General features: G+C 35.6%; 1 protein-coding gene across 2 annotated transcripts; it reads right to left on the bottom strand.

Moving 5' to 3' along the window:
• Nucleotides 1-606: 606 nt before the first annotated feature.
• On the bottom strand, nt 607-8,723 carry slc1a3b (solute carrier family 1 member 3b). Of its 2 annotated transcripts, XM_039676143.2 has the most exons (10): nt 8,581-8,723; nt 7,506-7,756; nt 7,217-7,354; nt 4,496-4,700; nt 4,370-4,412; nt 3,973-4,244; nt 2,771-3,004; nt 2,500-2,694; nt 2,275-2,409; nt 607-958 (listed from the first exon to the last, which is right to left on the bottom strand). In XM_039676143.2, exons 2-10 carry the CDS (start codon nt 7,684-7,686, stop codon nt 748-750), a joined length of 1,614 nt encoding a protein of 537 aa, XP_039532077.1. In that variant the 5' UTR covers nt 7,687-7,756; nt 8,581-8,723; the 3' UTR covers nt 607-747. The 2 variants fall into 2 exon arrangements, with proteins under 2 accessions (XP_039532077.1, XP_088982259.1); XM_089126133.1 differs by lacking the exon at nt 8,581-8,723 and having other exon boundaries at nt 7,506-7,804.
• Between the last annotated feature and the right edge of the window lie 6,559 nt (nt 8,724-15,282).

Here is a 15,282-nt window from a genome sequence, read left to right as displayed (position 1 = left end):
TGTAATGAACTTGAAGATGACTTGATCACCGACATTCATTTCTGATTCAAATCAGTCTTGTGTACATCCATGACCATGTTCATTTTAACACTCTTTGTGTGACCAACATACAGTACCAATACCCCCCATATCCTACATAGATTCACATTTCAGCTAATTATTAAAATAATGAAAAAGCAATACAAAAAAAAGGAATGGTTATTATATATTTTTGTAAAGGTAAAACTCTCCTGCCAAATCAAAACAACAATCGGTATGACCTGGAGAACCAAACTAAAGCAACAACAAAATTACAGTAAAATGAAAAAAGAAGGTTGAAAACAAAAGATTCAAAAACAAAACAAATATATATATATATATATGTGTGTGTATATATGTGTATGTGTGTGTGTACATGGCCCCTAAAAAATATTTGAACACTTTTGGCATGCAAGCAAATGTATGAATTTGATTTCATAGCAACAAAATTTGCATGCATATATATATATATATATATATATATATATATGTTATAAAGTCAAGTGTAGTTCATTTCCCAAATTTCCACAATCAGAAAGTGTCCAAATACTTTTTAGTTTGCTTGAATAGCATGCTTATACAATATTTCTTTCAAATAAATGCATTTAGTTTGATATTCTCTAATATAATGCAATTCAATTCTTACACTTAAGTGTTTTCTGGGGCCGCTGTACATATACAGACACAAACACACACTAAATCCTTGGTTGGGCGTTGAACATGCGGGCTCTACATCTTAGTCTCGCTGTCTGGTGGTTTCTCATTCTCATAGTCGTTCTCCTGAGGGATCTTCTGGTAAGGTTTCTTCACTTCGTTCTCCTCCAGCACAGAGCTCCCCAACTCCACATCGCCGCCCTGAAGCTCATCTTTGGACAGGAACTCTATAATTCCAGCTCCTATAGAGTCTCCCAGGACGTTAGTCGTCGTGCGCAGTCGATCCCTGTAAGTGCAACATTTATTTACCTGTATATTTCACCATCAGGCAGTAATATATCAGCGATACTTGATTGGTCGTCAAAAAAGTTTTCAACTTTCAGCTCAGTTTTTATCCTAGTTTAAATCGAGGCACTTTTAGCTGTGTAACTTGTGGGAAAGGGGATCTATCTGGAATGATTAATTTGGCCAACCTAATTACGTTTCTATGTAAAAACCTATTGAATTACATGAAATGCATTGAAAAAATGGAGCAAGTCTAATGGGAACGGATCAAACTATGTCACCTGGGTTGATAATGAAAAAAAGGAAAGAAAAGACGGGAGTCCCGAATATGTGCCAAACTCAATCATTTTAGCAGAAGATTTTGCAAAACACTTCAAATTAATATATTTTTGGCATTGTTATTCCCTTTTTAAACCATATCAAATCACGCTTCTATAAGAGGTCGGTTACAGGAACCAATCAACTGCAATGGTGAGGGTGATGTCATCGATTGGTAGTCTGACAGAGGTCAACACAATCACATTCAGAAAGTGTCCAAATACTTTACCTTGCATAGCATGTAATTCTTACAATTTTAAAGGAGTAGTTCACTTTAAAAAAAAACTTTTGCTGATAATTTACTCACCCCCATATCATCCAAGATGTCCATGACATTCTTTCTTCAGTCGAAAAGAAATTAAGGTTTTTGATGAAAACATTCCAGGATTTTCTCCATATAATGGACTTCAATGGGAACCAAACGGTTCAAGGTCCAAAAGAGAGTTTCAGTGCAAAGTGCAAACTGTTCAAAGGGTTTTAAACGATTCCAGACGATGAATAAGGGTCTTATCAAGCGAAACGATCACTCAAGTTTTATATTTACAAATCTTTTTTCGTGTCATTTGGTTCATTCAACGAACGAAATGAATGAGTTGACTCGGGAAAAGATTTGTTCATTTTGATGAACGAGTTCGAACAGGAGAGTCACGAACGCGCATCACAGAACAGAACAAGGCGAGCATTTGAGCTTATAAAACTTAAACTTTGTTATTTATTTATTAAATGAGCTATTGTTTCACTTGATAAGACCCTTATTCATCGTCTGGAGTCGTTTAAAGCCCTTTGAACAGTTTGCAGTTTGCACTGAAACTCTCATTTGGACCTTGAACCGTTTGGTTCCCATTGAAGTCCATTATATGGAGAAAAATGCTGGAATGTTTTCATCAAAAATGTTCGATGTGGGTGATTAAATTATCAGCAAAAGTTTTTTGAGTGTTCATATATATTTTTGCATTGTTATTCCCTTTTTAAATCACGTTTCTATAAGAGGTCACTCACAGGAACCAATCAACTGCAATGATGAGGGTGATGTCATCGGTTGGGAGTCCCACAGAGGTCAGCACAATCACCATGGTGACCAGTCCAGCCTGAGGGATCCCGGCCGCCCCGATGCTTGCAGCAGTGGCTGTGATGCTGCGTCATTAAAAGAAATATCAACATCGTGATGTACATACAGTATCATTCTGTTTTCTTAATGAACGATTTACATATTTAAAATCCCACCTAATGGTAATGATCTGCCCGAAGTTCATGTCCATGTTGTTAACCTGGGCGATAAAGATGGCCGCCAGGGCTTCATACAGCGCTGTTCCATCCATGTTGATGGTGGCTCCGACGGGCAGCACGAATCGAGTCACGCGTTTGTCCACTTTATTGTTCTCCTCCAGGCATCTGAAGGTGACCGGAAGAGTGGCAGAGCTGGGGATGGAAAGTGTAAAAGTGAAACCATAGCACGATACTCACGATTTCGGCAGCTTGGCTTTGTCGGCCCTACCTGGAAGAGGTGCCGAGAGCCGTGATGAGGGCCTGCAGCAAACCCGTGATGAAGATGAAGGGGTTTTTCCGGGTGATGACGAAGTACAAAGTCGGTAGAATGATCATGCCGTGTATCATGAGGCCGATTATCACCGTTATCGTATACATGCCGAGTTGACCGCCCATCTCAGTGATGTCATCCATCTCCACGATTTTTCCAGCAATCAGAAAGAGGATCCCAATAGGTGCATACCTGCGAACAGGACCATCCATTCTCAGTCACAAAAGTAAACTACCCAATTATAACGGTGGAAAGAAAACAGATTAAGGATCAGGGATGGATCATCTGTAAAATAAGGTTTCCTAAAGTGTCAATGAGTCATTCTGACATTTTCATGCAAATGAAAAGGAGGTCATGAAACAAGGTCACAAAAAACGAGAGCACAGGGCACATTTCTGTCCAGACGAAGAGGAAATTCATCTAATTCTAGTGTAAGCTGAAGGTTATTATGAGGCGTTTCTGTCAATGTGTTATTGTAAGTCACAAAGTTAATCTCATACATTACTACTCCAATAAACATATAAATAACAATACATTTGAATAAATATTTATTGCCTATTTGAAATTATAATGGTTGATATGGCTCATGGCTGCATTCATTTGATCAATTACATAGTAAAAACAGGAAATATTATTACATTTTTTCTATTTTAAAATGTAATTTATTTCTTTGACAGCAAATCTGAATATTCAGCATCATTACTCCAGTCTTCAGTGTCACATGATCCTTCAGAAATCACTCTGCTGCTCAATAAATATTTCTCAATAATGCTGCTTCATATTTTTGTGGGAACAGTAATATATTTCTTTTCTTTGATGAATATTAAGTTCAACAGAACAGCATTTGTTTAAAATAAAGATCTGTTTCAACATTATACATGCCTTTACAATCACGATTTTACTGAATAAAAGTGTTAATTTTTTATAATAAAATGACTGATCCCTGAACTTTTGAATATTAATATAATATTTTTATTTAAGTGATTTAAGTGATAAAAATGTGATAAAGTTACCAGTTAAGATACACTTGATAACATGTTATGCTCCCTGTTAATGGATATGTTTCAAATAAGGAACGAATATTGGGAAATCCATCCTAGGCAACATTAACGATAGTTTTTTTCTCTCTCTCAAAGGTTTGTGTGTCTGGGATCACTCACCACATAACAAAAGCAACAAGTTTCATGATGGCCTCGTTGAGGGAGTCGAAGAAGTCTCGGAGAGCCTGTCCCTGTTCCTTCATACTCCCGATGATCAAACCGAAGCACATTGAAAACACCACCAGCCCGAGGGCATTGACCCCGTTGGTGGAGCCTGGGAGAGGAATCACTTCCTCTTGGGAAATCTCCTGGGTGGCGTTCGTTAGGTTGAATATTGAATCGTTCACGATCATCTTCACCTTAATGATCCTCTTGCCATATTGGGTCTTGAACTACAGGAAAAAAGAGAAGGAACTAGTTTTAAAAATCAGCAAGAATAAATCAAACTAATCATTGTTTATGATTATTGTTGAACGGAGATATTTTGAGTGATAGGATGAAGGGAAAACATTCATACCTGTTGAGTGCAGGCTTGAACCAGATTAGGAGGAAACATGTTCCTGCAAAAGTAATTCAGCACGTGTTGAATAAAGTACTTGGTTAATATCAGTATTTTGGAGTAAACGATGGGCTGTCGCATTACCTGATGAGGTCCAGGAAGGCATCAGCCGGGCTGATCTTCTCGATCTTCTGCTGTTTGGCGAATTCATCTTTTGAGCCTTTGCCCGGGTGGATAATCAGAACCATAATGATGCCGATAAACACGGCGATGAAAGTGGTGGTCATGTAGTATATCACCGCACGCATGCCCATCTTTCCAGAGGCACGACTGTCCAGAGCTGCCATGCCTACACAGAATCAATACGATTTTAATGAAATCAGGTCTTGTACGAAGATTTTGATACAAAAATCCAACCAGAATTTGAACAGACATGAAAAATGGTGGTGGTGAAAAATTATTAATTTAGCTGGACTATATCGTTTGATCTAAGCAGAAGTCAATTTGCTTAGGCAAGATAACTTATAAATTAAGGTTCAAATTTTGAATGCGGTCCTGATCCACAGACCAGAGGAGAAAGCAGCCATTGTTCGTCCTGGGGGCCCAAACTCCAGAATCTTTTAAACTCCAGAGCCTTTTAAGTTTAGCCTCTCAGTTAACAATTTCCTCTGTTCACACTCTATGTCTCTCGACCATACTTCTCTCTCTCTCATACATTGCATTCGCTCATCTTCTCTCTCTGTCCTGGACAGGCCTGGGAAATTCCTCCAGCGGCCCGTTTCAGGTCACGCCCCCCTCTCTCTGTCTCCAGGGCAACAGCAAACACTCTCCCAATGCACTCGTATCAAACTAAAGAAATGACTCATGTTGTGCAGATACAAAGAAGTGAATACATAAAACGGCACCATCTTACACCCACGTGTGGCACAATTACCAAATAAAATGCCCAACAAATAATAATGTAATAACTTCATTTAAATAATAATATTTATTTGTAGTAGTTATTATTTAAACATTATTTTATTATATCAAATTATTAATAAAATTGTAATATTATTAATAATATAATTATAATTATATTATAGTATATTATATTATTTATATTATATTTTATTTATTAATTTATTAATTATATTATATTATATTAATAATATATTAATATAATTATATTAATAAAAAAATAGCATTATTTAATTTAACCCTAAAACCGTATTCTGGACAAATGTGGGCAAAATAGTTTTGATTTATTTTTTAAAAAATACTTCCCTTGATCTGAGCGGTTCAAGACTTGGCTACTTTTCCTTAGTTTGCCTCCTGAACACAGACACATTTTTTTTTTACTCAATTCTACAAAAAAAAAAAAAAACAACAACTCCTTAATCTTGTATTTGGGTCAAAAATGGGCACCCATAGAAATGAATGGGAAAAACTGTCATTTAGAGCATTCTAAAATAAGCCAAAATAAGACACCAGGTGACAGCAAAGTCACTTCATCTTTAGGTTTTAGCTCTAAGAACTTATTGGAATGATATTTTAATGTAGTTAAAAAAAATAAAACATAAAAATAAGCATAATTTACATAGAAAATATGGTACATTTTGAAGTAAATACATTTGAAAAATACCCCCCAAAAAATAAAAAAAACACCATAAATGGATAGACAAAACTTTATCGAAGACAGTGATATAAAATTTATAATAAATAAAAATTAGGATCACACCCGAGTCCTCTGTGCCCACATTTGTCCACAATTATTCACTAAAATTAGTCTAGTCTAGTTTAGTTCTGGTTTAGGCTCAGACTAAAATACATGTTTGAGCTGTTTTAACTGAAAGCAACAGGCATGTCTGCCATAGTTTTGTCTCAAGATGCACACCAGTAATGTTTTTTTCTAAGGCACATTTATAAAAGCTACTTAGGCTTAATCTTGGCTTAATCTAAGCCCTGTCTGTGAAACCAGGCCTTTAAGTTTCAGTCACTAATTCTCTCACATATACAGTGACTTGAATTGTTTTTTCTCTGTGTTGGCATTAATTGGCCGGTCCTTCCTTTCCATGCCTCTTTTAATCCCGTTTCTCTTTCACATGAATTACTTCAAAAGTCCAGCCACTCCCACAATTCCACATTCACATCATTCTCACGTTCTCATTCTATTAGTGTCCTTGTTTTACTATGTCCTTCCTTCACTGATTTGCTCTTTACTTGTCTGTTAGTAAAATTCACAGGGCCTTGGACAACTTTTTTAGGGTCCCATCAGCTCAGACCCAATGAGAAGCTATTGAGGATCTTCCTCGAACCGCCCCATTTTCACTTGTATTCTTTTAATTAAACCCCAGGTTCACATACAAGGCTTAAGCTAGTCCCAGACTAAAATGCATATTTTAACTGAAAGCAACATGCACTGACATATCTTGGTGTCATTGTTTGGTCTCAATATGCACGTTTATAAAAGCTAATTAAATACCGTAATTAAACGAAGGCCTAATCCTGGCTTAATCGAAGCCCTGTCTGTGAAACCAGGCCTACACTGTAAAAAAAAACTGTTGGTTTAACTTTAAAAAAGAAGTAGCCTGGTTGCCTAAACATTTTGAGTTCATTGAAATGAAAAAATTGAGTTAATACACTGAAGGAGATTGATTTAATCATCAGAAACTCAAAATATTATGTTATCTGAACCACATAAATAATTTAAGTTGATTTGACAAAAGAAAAATGTTGTGATTACAAATCATGAAAATATTTTTTTACAGTGAGTTCCAGTTTCCTGTTTTTGTATGAAGCATTTTTATATCGCGTGAGGTCGAACTGTTGCATATCTGAAAAAATAATAATAATAATAATAATAAAAACAATAAAACATCATACCTGTAATCAAACTTGAGATTAGAAGGGGAAGCACGAGCATCTGCAGCATTCGCATCAATAGTTCACCAGGAAAGGAGAAATACTTCACTTCCCTGTATGACATCTTATATGGTCTCAGAGCAAATCCCAGCGCAATACCTGAATAAAACATAAACTGGTGAATACTGGTGGCGTGGTGCGGTGGTTTGAGAGGTACTGTAGATGTGTGTCAAAGCAACTAACTTCAGTTTAGATGGCTTCTGGAACAAACTTTCACACTATGAATGAATGTAATTTCAGGTGCACTGACCGAAGACCACAGCTCCAACGGTGAACAGCACAAAAGCATTTCTTCTCAGAAAGGACTTGACGTCCTCTTTACTGATGTCTTCGACTTTCTTCCTCGCCTTTAGGGAACGCAGTTGCATTCTCTCGCGGAACTGCTGCACGCGACTGCGCGCGCGCGGCTTCTCCCCGGTACTCTTGGTCATGCTGGCGGTGTCACTCTCGACACACTGAGATCAAGCTGGGCTGAACCGGTGACCCAAAACAGACCCGACGCTAAAAACAAGAGAGAATGAGACGAACTCTGCCACACACACTGCTCTAAACCCTAAAGTTAAAATGGGAAAGAAATCAAAAGAATATATTAATTGCGATTAATCGCATGCAAAATAAAAGTTTGTGTTTACATTATAGCCTATATATGTGTGTGTGCTGTGTATCATTATTTTGTATAAATACATATGCATGCATGTCTATATTTAAGAATTATTTGCACGTAAATTTTGTATAAATAAATACATAATCTATATTATGTATAAATGTAAATATTTTATATATGAATAACATATTTTCTTAAATATATACATGCACGTGTGTTCATTTATATATACAAAATAATTACACACAGCACACACAAATATATTATGTAAACACAAACTTTTATTTTGGATCTTTGCACAGCCCTAATTTAAATATATGATATGCAATTTAATTTATAAATGAAAGCTTTTTATCAATGCAATAAAATCGAAACAAAGTAAATAAATCAAAAAATAAACATACCATACATATATATTTCTTATGCATTATACATACTACTAAATGTATGCAATGTTACAATTCAAGTAAATAAAAGGATTTTTATTTTAGAGATGATAAAATTAATTTCCTCCAGTTTTTTTATCTTGTAGCTTGCATGGTTCATCAATTCACAGTGAACCACATGAATATCTCTGTGCATATATTTATATATGTCAATTTGCATTAAATATTTTACCCACAGATAACTTATTGTTTAATTATTTTCCAGGCAAATGCTCCTCAGGCCATAAAAACCATTCAGCTAGCTACAAGTAGCTGGGATAATAAGAGCTGCTTACCTGCTTCCAGTGAGCTCTTGTGCTGAGATGCCCTGAGTGAGCCAGTCTGTGCTGGGAATTTAATAACCTTCCACCAGTAAGAAGCTCCTGATACTCAGGATCTCAAAGGGGGTGGAGCTTGCAAACTCCAAATAGGAGATTCTCGAGACTTAAGTGAAGGGGGCCCAGCTGTGGTACATGATGGAATGGCAGGAGGGGGTCATTGCTCGTTTCTCACATGAAATTATGATAAAAAAAAAGATGTTCAGATGCTGTCTGCTTTTCAAGCTTTCCTTAAGAAGACACATGAGGCCAACCTTGTGCCATTCAACTAAGAGATCAAAACTCACATCCGTTAAATCAGTTTGAAGGGGAAGAATAAACACTTGACTCTCGGCATATGGCAAGCCGTTTCAGCTTAAATTGTACCCAGCCTTACTCGTCGGAATTACATTTTTACTAGTAAGAATTCGATTAGAGAGCTCTACAATTCAATTATTACTAGAATTACAATCGCAGAGCTATCTAATTGAATTCTTACAAGAAACAATTCCAATTAGAGAGCTCTACAAATGAATTTTTACCGTGTCTCCATTGACCTCAATTAATTTTTAATTGGAGAGCTCTGAATTTTTTAGTAAAAACATGAATTAGAGATATGTAGCTATAATTGCAGAGCTCTGCAATTGAGTTGTTACTAGTAAGAATTGAATTAGAATGCTCTGTATTTGTAATTCTTACTAGTAACAATTCAATTAGAGAGCTCTGTAATTAAAAATGAATGGAAGTCAATGGAGACTAGTAAAAATTCATTTGAGCTCTCTAATTGTAATTGTTACTAGTAATTACAGAGCTCACTAATAACTGCTACTAGTACGAATTGAATTGTAAAGTTCTCTAATTGAATTCTTACTAGCAAAAATGAAATTACGAGTAAGGCTGGGTTCAATTTAAGCTAAAACGGCTTGCCATACTCGGCAGGTCTTTGAGCTCTTCAGATGACACTCGTGATGGGACTTCCTGCGGGGTGAAAGTTGTTTCACACACTCACCTCTCCCACAGAACTTCCTTCGTCTGTGAACCGTTCCTGTCCCGTCGGGTGGCGTCACCCTGTGTAATTTACATATTCAGTGACTTAACCCAATTAACGGTTTTGTGCGTCGTGCATACAAAAATTGCAAATGCGACAAATTATTTTGGGCATATTTTATTTTATTGGATCTCACATTGCAGAAAATATAAAATAGGGTGACACACATTTAAACATTTTGGACCTATATATATATATATATATATATATATAGCCTATATATATATAAAATATATATATTCATCAGGATTTTTTGATAAATAAATAAGAGCAGCATTCATTTTAACTATATTTTTTTGTTGCATTATAAATGTTACATTGATTTAATGCATCCTTGCTGAATAAAAATATCAATTTCTTAAAAAAAAAAAAAAAATCGTAACGTTCCCTGAAAGGGTAGTGGTTGGAATGTTGAGTATATACCAGATCCGGAATGTTGCATTGAGCATCAGCATCCAGGAGCGCAACTATCCATTAGATAATGGCATTTTTACGTGACTGCTCAATGATACAGAGGCATATGGTTTTACATATTTCTTCGTGCATATGAATGATGTTATGATGTAGGTCTCTGTCTTTCTCAGAATGAGTTGGTCCTCTTCACTGGGCTCTTGGAATGTCTCTGCTTTTGTCTGGCCTTTGTGAGAGTAATCATAAACAGTGCTCGCCTTGAATGTTTAATTTGGACCAAACACTTCCAGTAACCCCTCTCTCCGACCCCCATCACCCTCCCGTTCTCTTGCACTTCGCAGTCGACAAAGAGACGAAGCACAAAAGAAGCTTTCAGCCTTTCTGATTACAGTTTTGAGGAAGACTTGTAGTTTTTGGGCGAGTGCACTGGGTTCCCTGAACTTGTTGAGTCTGAGAGTTCGGATGGAGTAGAATAAGTTATCAGTTTTACAGCATCAAACATCTTAACTCACTGAAATCACTTGTTTCATGCACATTTCCTCTTGACCTTCAACCATCAGTCATTATATGGTTGCATATTCCTCTGTAAGACTCTAATCGAGGGATGTGTGAGACAATTCAATCTCATTTCTGTCTCGAAGAAAAAATGTTTTCTTTTTAAATATATATTGAGATTTGAGAAACACTGTTTTATTCATCATTAGGCAAAATACGTTTGATGCAGTCTATACCAGGTGTAAGATAAAAGTGTCCGGATGAGAGAAGGAAGGGTTTTCCAGTCTCTGTGAGATCAGGGGCTTTTAGAGTCCCACTGCGATGAGCAAACTCAGTGAGTCGGCCGACATCAATGGCTTATCACCCAGCAACCATTGAAGCCATTAGCAGAGATTCTGCTCATTCACACACATTCAGCAGGTCCGCAGGGATGCCGCTTTGAGCAAAGAGGCTCTTTGGCCTCACTAAACAAAACATCATATTGAAAAACCACCAGATGATCAAAATGGAAGCAGGAAGAGAATAACATATGTGTCACTGTGTCTTTATTTATGAGAGTTTTATGCAAAATACTTGATCAAAGAATTAGTTTCGTAATAATGTGCTTATGGGTTTACACAGGTCCAAAAAAATCATCATTTGGAATTATTTATTATTTTTTTAAATTATAATAATTTTAATGGATATGAAGAAACTTTCTTAATATATATATATATATATATATATATATATATATTAGGGCTGTGCAAAAGTTAATTGCGATTAATCGCATCCAAAATAAAAGTCTGTGTTTACATAATATATTTGTGTGCGCTGTATATAATTATTTTGTATATATAAATACCTATGCATGCATGTATATATTTAAGAATTATTTGCGCTTAAATTCTGTATACATCTATGAATACATAATCTATATTATATAAATATAAATATTTTATATATGAATAACACATTTTCTTAAATATATACATGCATGTGTGTGTATTTATATATACAAAATAATTCTATACAGCACACACAAATATATTATGCAAACACAAGACTTTTATTTTGGATGCGATTAATCGCAATTAATTTTTGCACAGCCCTAATATATATATATATATATATATATTATAAAATAATTATTAAATAATTCATAGTATTGCATAATACTTCAACTTCATTCTCCTGAAAGAAAACTTTAACTACTTGAAAATGCAGCTAAAATGATAAATATAAAATAAATTTGGAATTTAAAAATACACACACACACACACTATACTGTCTTTTTTCTCAAATTACAGCTTACATCTACCAAATTATTATGTGTGTGTGTGTGTGTTTTGTTCTTAAATTGAATGAAGTTGACAAAATTTAGAGGGCAAAAGGGAATTTCCATGTCTGTAATTCTTGCACTGACCTTGAGTGGACATTTCCCACTCCACGTGACCTTGAGCAATCACTCCTCCATAACCATATTCACACATTTACACCACTATTCAAAGAGGCCGGAACATTCACTCTGAAAGCATTTTGCTGCCTGTTTCACTAAAGGACATTGGGGGACCAGAATCAAAAGAAGACAAAAGACACTTCCGAGTTCACACACTTGGGGAGTGGTTCTTCGGATAGAAGAAGACAGTCACAAAAGGGACTGAAGACGTTAATGCTACTAATATGGAGCGCCAACCTTAATGGAGCTTGTATCTTAAAGGGATAGTTCAGCCAAAAATTAAATATCTGTCATCATTTACTCACTCTAAAGTTTCTTTCTTCTGTTGAACACAAAATAAGATATTTTGAAGAATGTCGATAATCAAACAGGTTGCGGTGGCCATTGACTTCTATGGAAGAAAATACTATATGGAAGTCAGTGGACACTGGTTACAAACATTCTTCAAAATATTTTTCTTTTTAATAAGAGAGAAACTCATACAGGTTTGGAACAACAAAATGACTATCCCTTTAAGAGATTTTCTATTATTTTATCAAAATAAATTGTCTCAAAATCCCTTTGCAAAACCGCGGTATGCGATGATCTGGTTGATGTGAAAAGTTACTTTAAAATGTAACTTTACATTAAGCTCTCAAAAGTTAGGCTATATTAAAGTTGTAAGCTTTAATGTGATTTAAAAAAAGAAAAACATTTGAAATAAAACGGAGGTTATTGTCTCCAAAGGAAAAGATTTTATTTAATCATCTAGCTAATTTCTCAGAGGCCAAATTCAGAGAGTTCTCACCCGAGGCATTATAGCAGCTATCTGTTGCTTCCCATTAAAACTCATTCTTCTATACAAACTTGAAAGTTTGAATATGTGAGGACTGTTAACATGCCGAGAGGAGCGGCATTAGTATTCAGCTCACCCTCTGCGGTAATGAGTAGATCCTCTCTCACAGCTGGTCTCCATGTTAGCAGAACTCATATGCTAACAAAAACTCTTCGTCTGATCCAAAAACGAGATTCAGAGAGGAAGATGTGAGAAATGCGACAACGCAAGTGCTGTCTGTTTAGTTTTGGTGTCGTCATGGTGATGCCACGACGGTTTAGGGAAAAGTCTCCAACTAACAGGAATTCCTGCAGAGAGTTTTGAAGTGAATGCCAGAAACTCAGAAAGGATAAAACATGAAGTGATTGAAGACTCTTTTCCCCGGGGTTTGAGCACTTTTCATCTGGAAGACCAGCCTAAATCAGCTAAGACCAGAAAATGGATGAGGGGTCTCACTCAGTGTGCTGCATTTCTCATACTTTTGGGAAAAAAGCTATTATTTTTTTTAGCTTAAACTAGAACATAACAAAATCATAAGCCTACATTCGAAAAGCCAACATTTCTTAGTTTAGTTTAAATTGAAGTATTCAAATAAAGCGAAATAAACTACAAATAAAGTAAAACTTAAAACGAAATAGGCATAACAAATAAAATGACAAAAAAAACAAAAACATAAAAAAATAAGAAATTAAAATGAAAACAGAAAAAAACTGTTTTTCTGAAAATATATTGTGTAAAAATATCAATATAAAAATATCAATACCAACATAGTGACTGACACTTTTGTTGTGATGTAACTTTTTTTAAATTTTTTTTGCTAAAAATCATTTCGTTGGAAATGGGCTCTATGCACGGCGTTATTTCCGGTGAAGGATTAAGGATGCTCGATAACTTCCGCCGATCATAGAGTCCAATGCAATACCGAGAATTTATATTGAATTTTATACTCCATGGTTATACTAATGAAACGTTAGTCACAAAAACAGATAAAACAGACACCCCTCGTTGTGTTTATGCTTCTTTTTAAAATTATATTAAATAAACATAACTATATATAAAATTACATCTAAACGTATGTACGTTTCGTTTCAAAGACGGGAGGACAGTAAATATTGAAGACTCTGCCATAATCCCGTTTTCTCCGGTTTTCCTCCGCTTTAATCTACACAACCGGAAATGGACGAGCATCCTTACGTCAAATGCGGAACTTATGCGTGCATATAGCCCATAACAATGGGCTCTATGCACGGCGGTATTTCCGGTGAAGCATTAGGGATGCTCGATAACTTCCGCCGATCATAGAGTCCAATGCAATACCGAGAATTTATATTGAATTTTATACTCCATGGTTATACTAATGAAACGTTAGTCACAAAAACAGATAAAACAGACACCCCTCGTTGTGTTTATGCTTCTTTTTAAAATTATATTAAATAAACATAACTATATATAAAATTACATCTAAACGTATGTACGTTTCGTTTCAAAGACGGGAGGACAGTAAATATTGAAGACTCTGCCATAATCCCGTTTTCTCCGGTTTTCCTCCGCTTTAATCTACACAACCGGAAATGGACGAGCATCCTTACGTCAAATGCGGAACGTATGCGTGCATATAGACCATTTCACAAGATGTCAACAACACTGGTCCAGAAGAACTTCCTGTTTCAGTTTTTTAACACTACAAGAAAGCTGGGATAAAATACAACCAACAGAACATTTAAAACTGAATCAAAAAGTTAAACAAACATCTTTAAGAGGTTTTCTCTACATGTGAAATAAAGAAAACAGTTGCAAACTGAAACAGGAAGTGCTTCTGGACCAGTGTTGTTTACATCTTGTGAAATGGTCTATAGCCCATAAAGGCTTAAATAAATGTCTGTTGTCTTCTATTTTCACAAATTTAACGCCACCATGTGGTCACGGTGAGAATAGTTTCAGATTACCTGAGCGGTTCAAACCTATGGGTTCAAATTAAACATTCGGATAAGTTCACCCAAAAATGTATTTACTTACCCTCATGTTGTTCAAAACCTGTATGAGTTTATTTCTTCTGCGGAACACAATTATTACTGTAGGTAATCAATCAAACAGCTGACGGTAGCCACTGATTTCCATATTATAATTTTTCTACTATGGAAGTCAGCGGCTAACGTAACGTTACTACTGACAACAATTTGTTTGTTAAGTTACATTCTTCTCTCATTCTTTTTATTATTATTATTCGACGACAAAAGAAAAAAAAATCATACAGGTCCGTACTCAGTTTGAGGATGAGGATTGTTGACATCTAGAAGAAACTGGAAAAAATAGCGACGGGCAAAATATAAAGCTATAACAAAGTGGCTAGCTAGTAGCTATTAGTTAGCTTTTGAACCCTTTGTGACCTGCAGCGAGGTCAAGTCTTTAAGCTGTAATAAATATAAAATTGGTATCGAATCTCGACCCATATAAAAGCATTACACCGTCATTAAA

This window comes from Pimephales promelas, chromosome 23 (assembly GCF_988280905.1).
Source record: "Pimephales promelas chromosome 23, fPimPro1.hap1.1, whole genome shotgun sequence".
In the NCBI taxonomy this organism is placed as follows: domain Eukaryota; kingdom Metazoa; phylum Chordata; class Actinopteri; order Cypriniformes; family Leuciscidae; genus Pimephales; species Pimephales promelas.
This window is presented reverse-complemented; position numbering and strand designations above follow the sequence as displayed.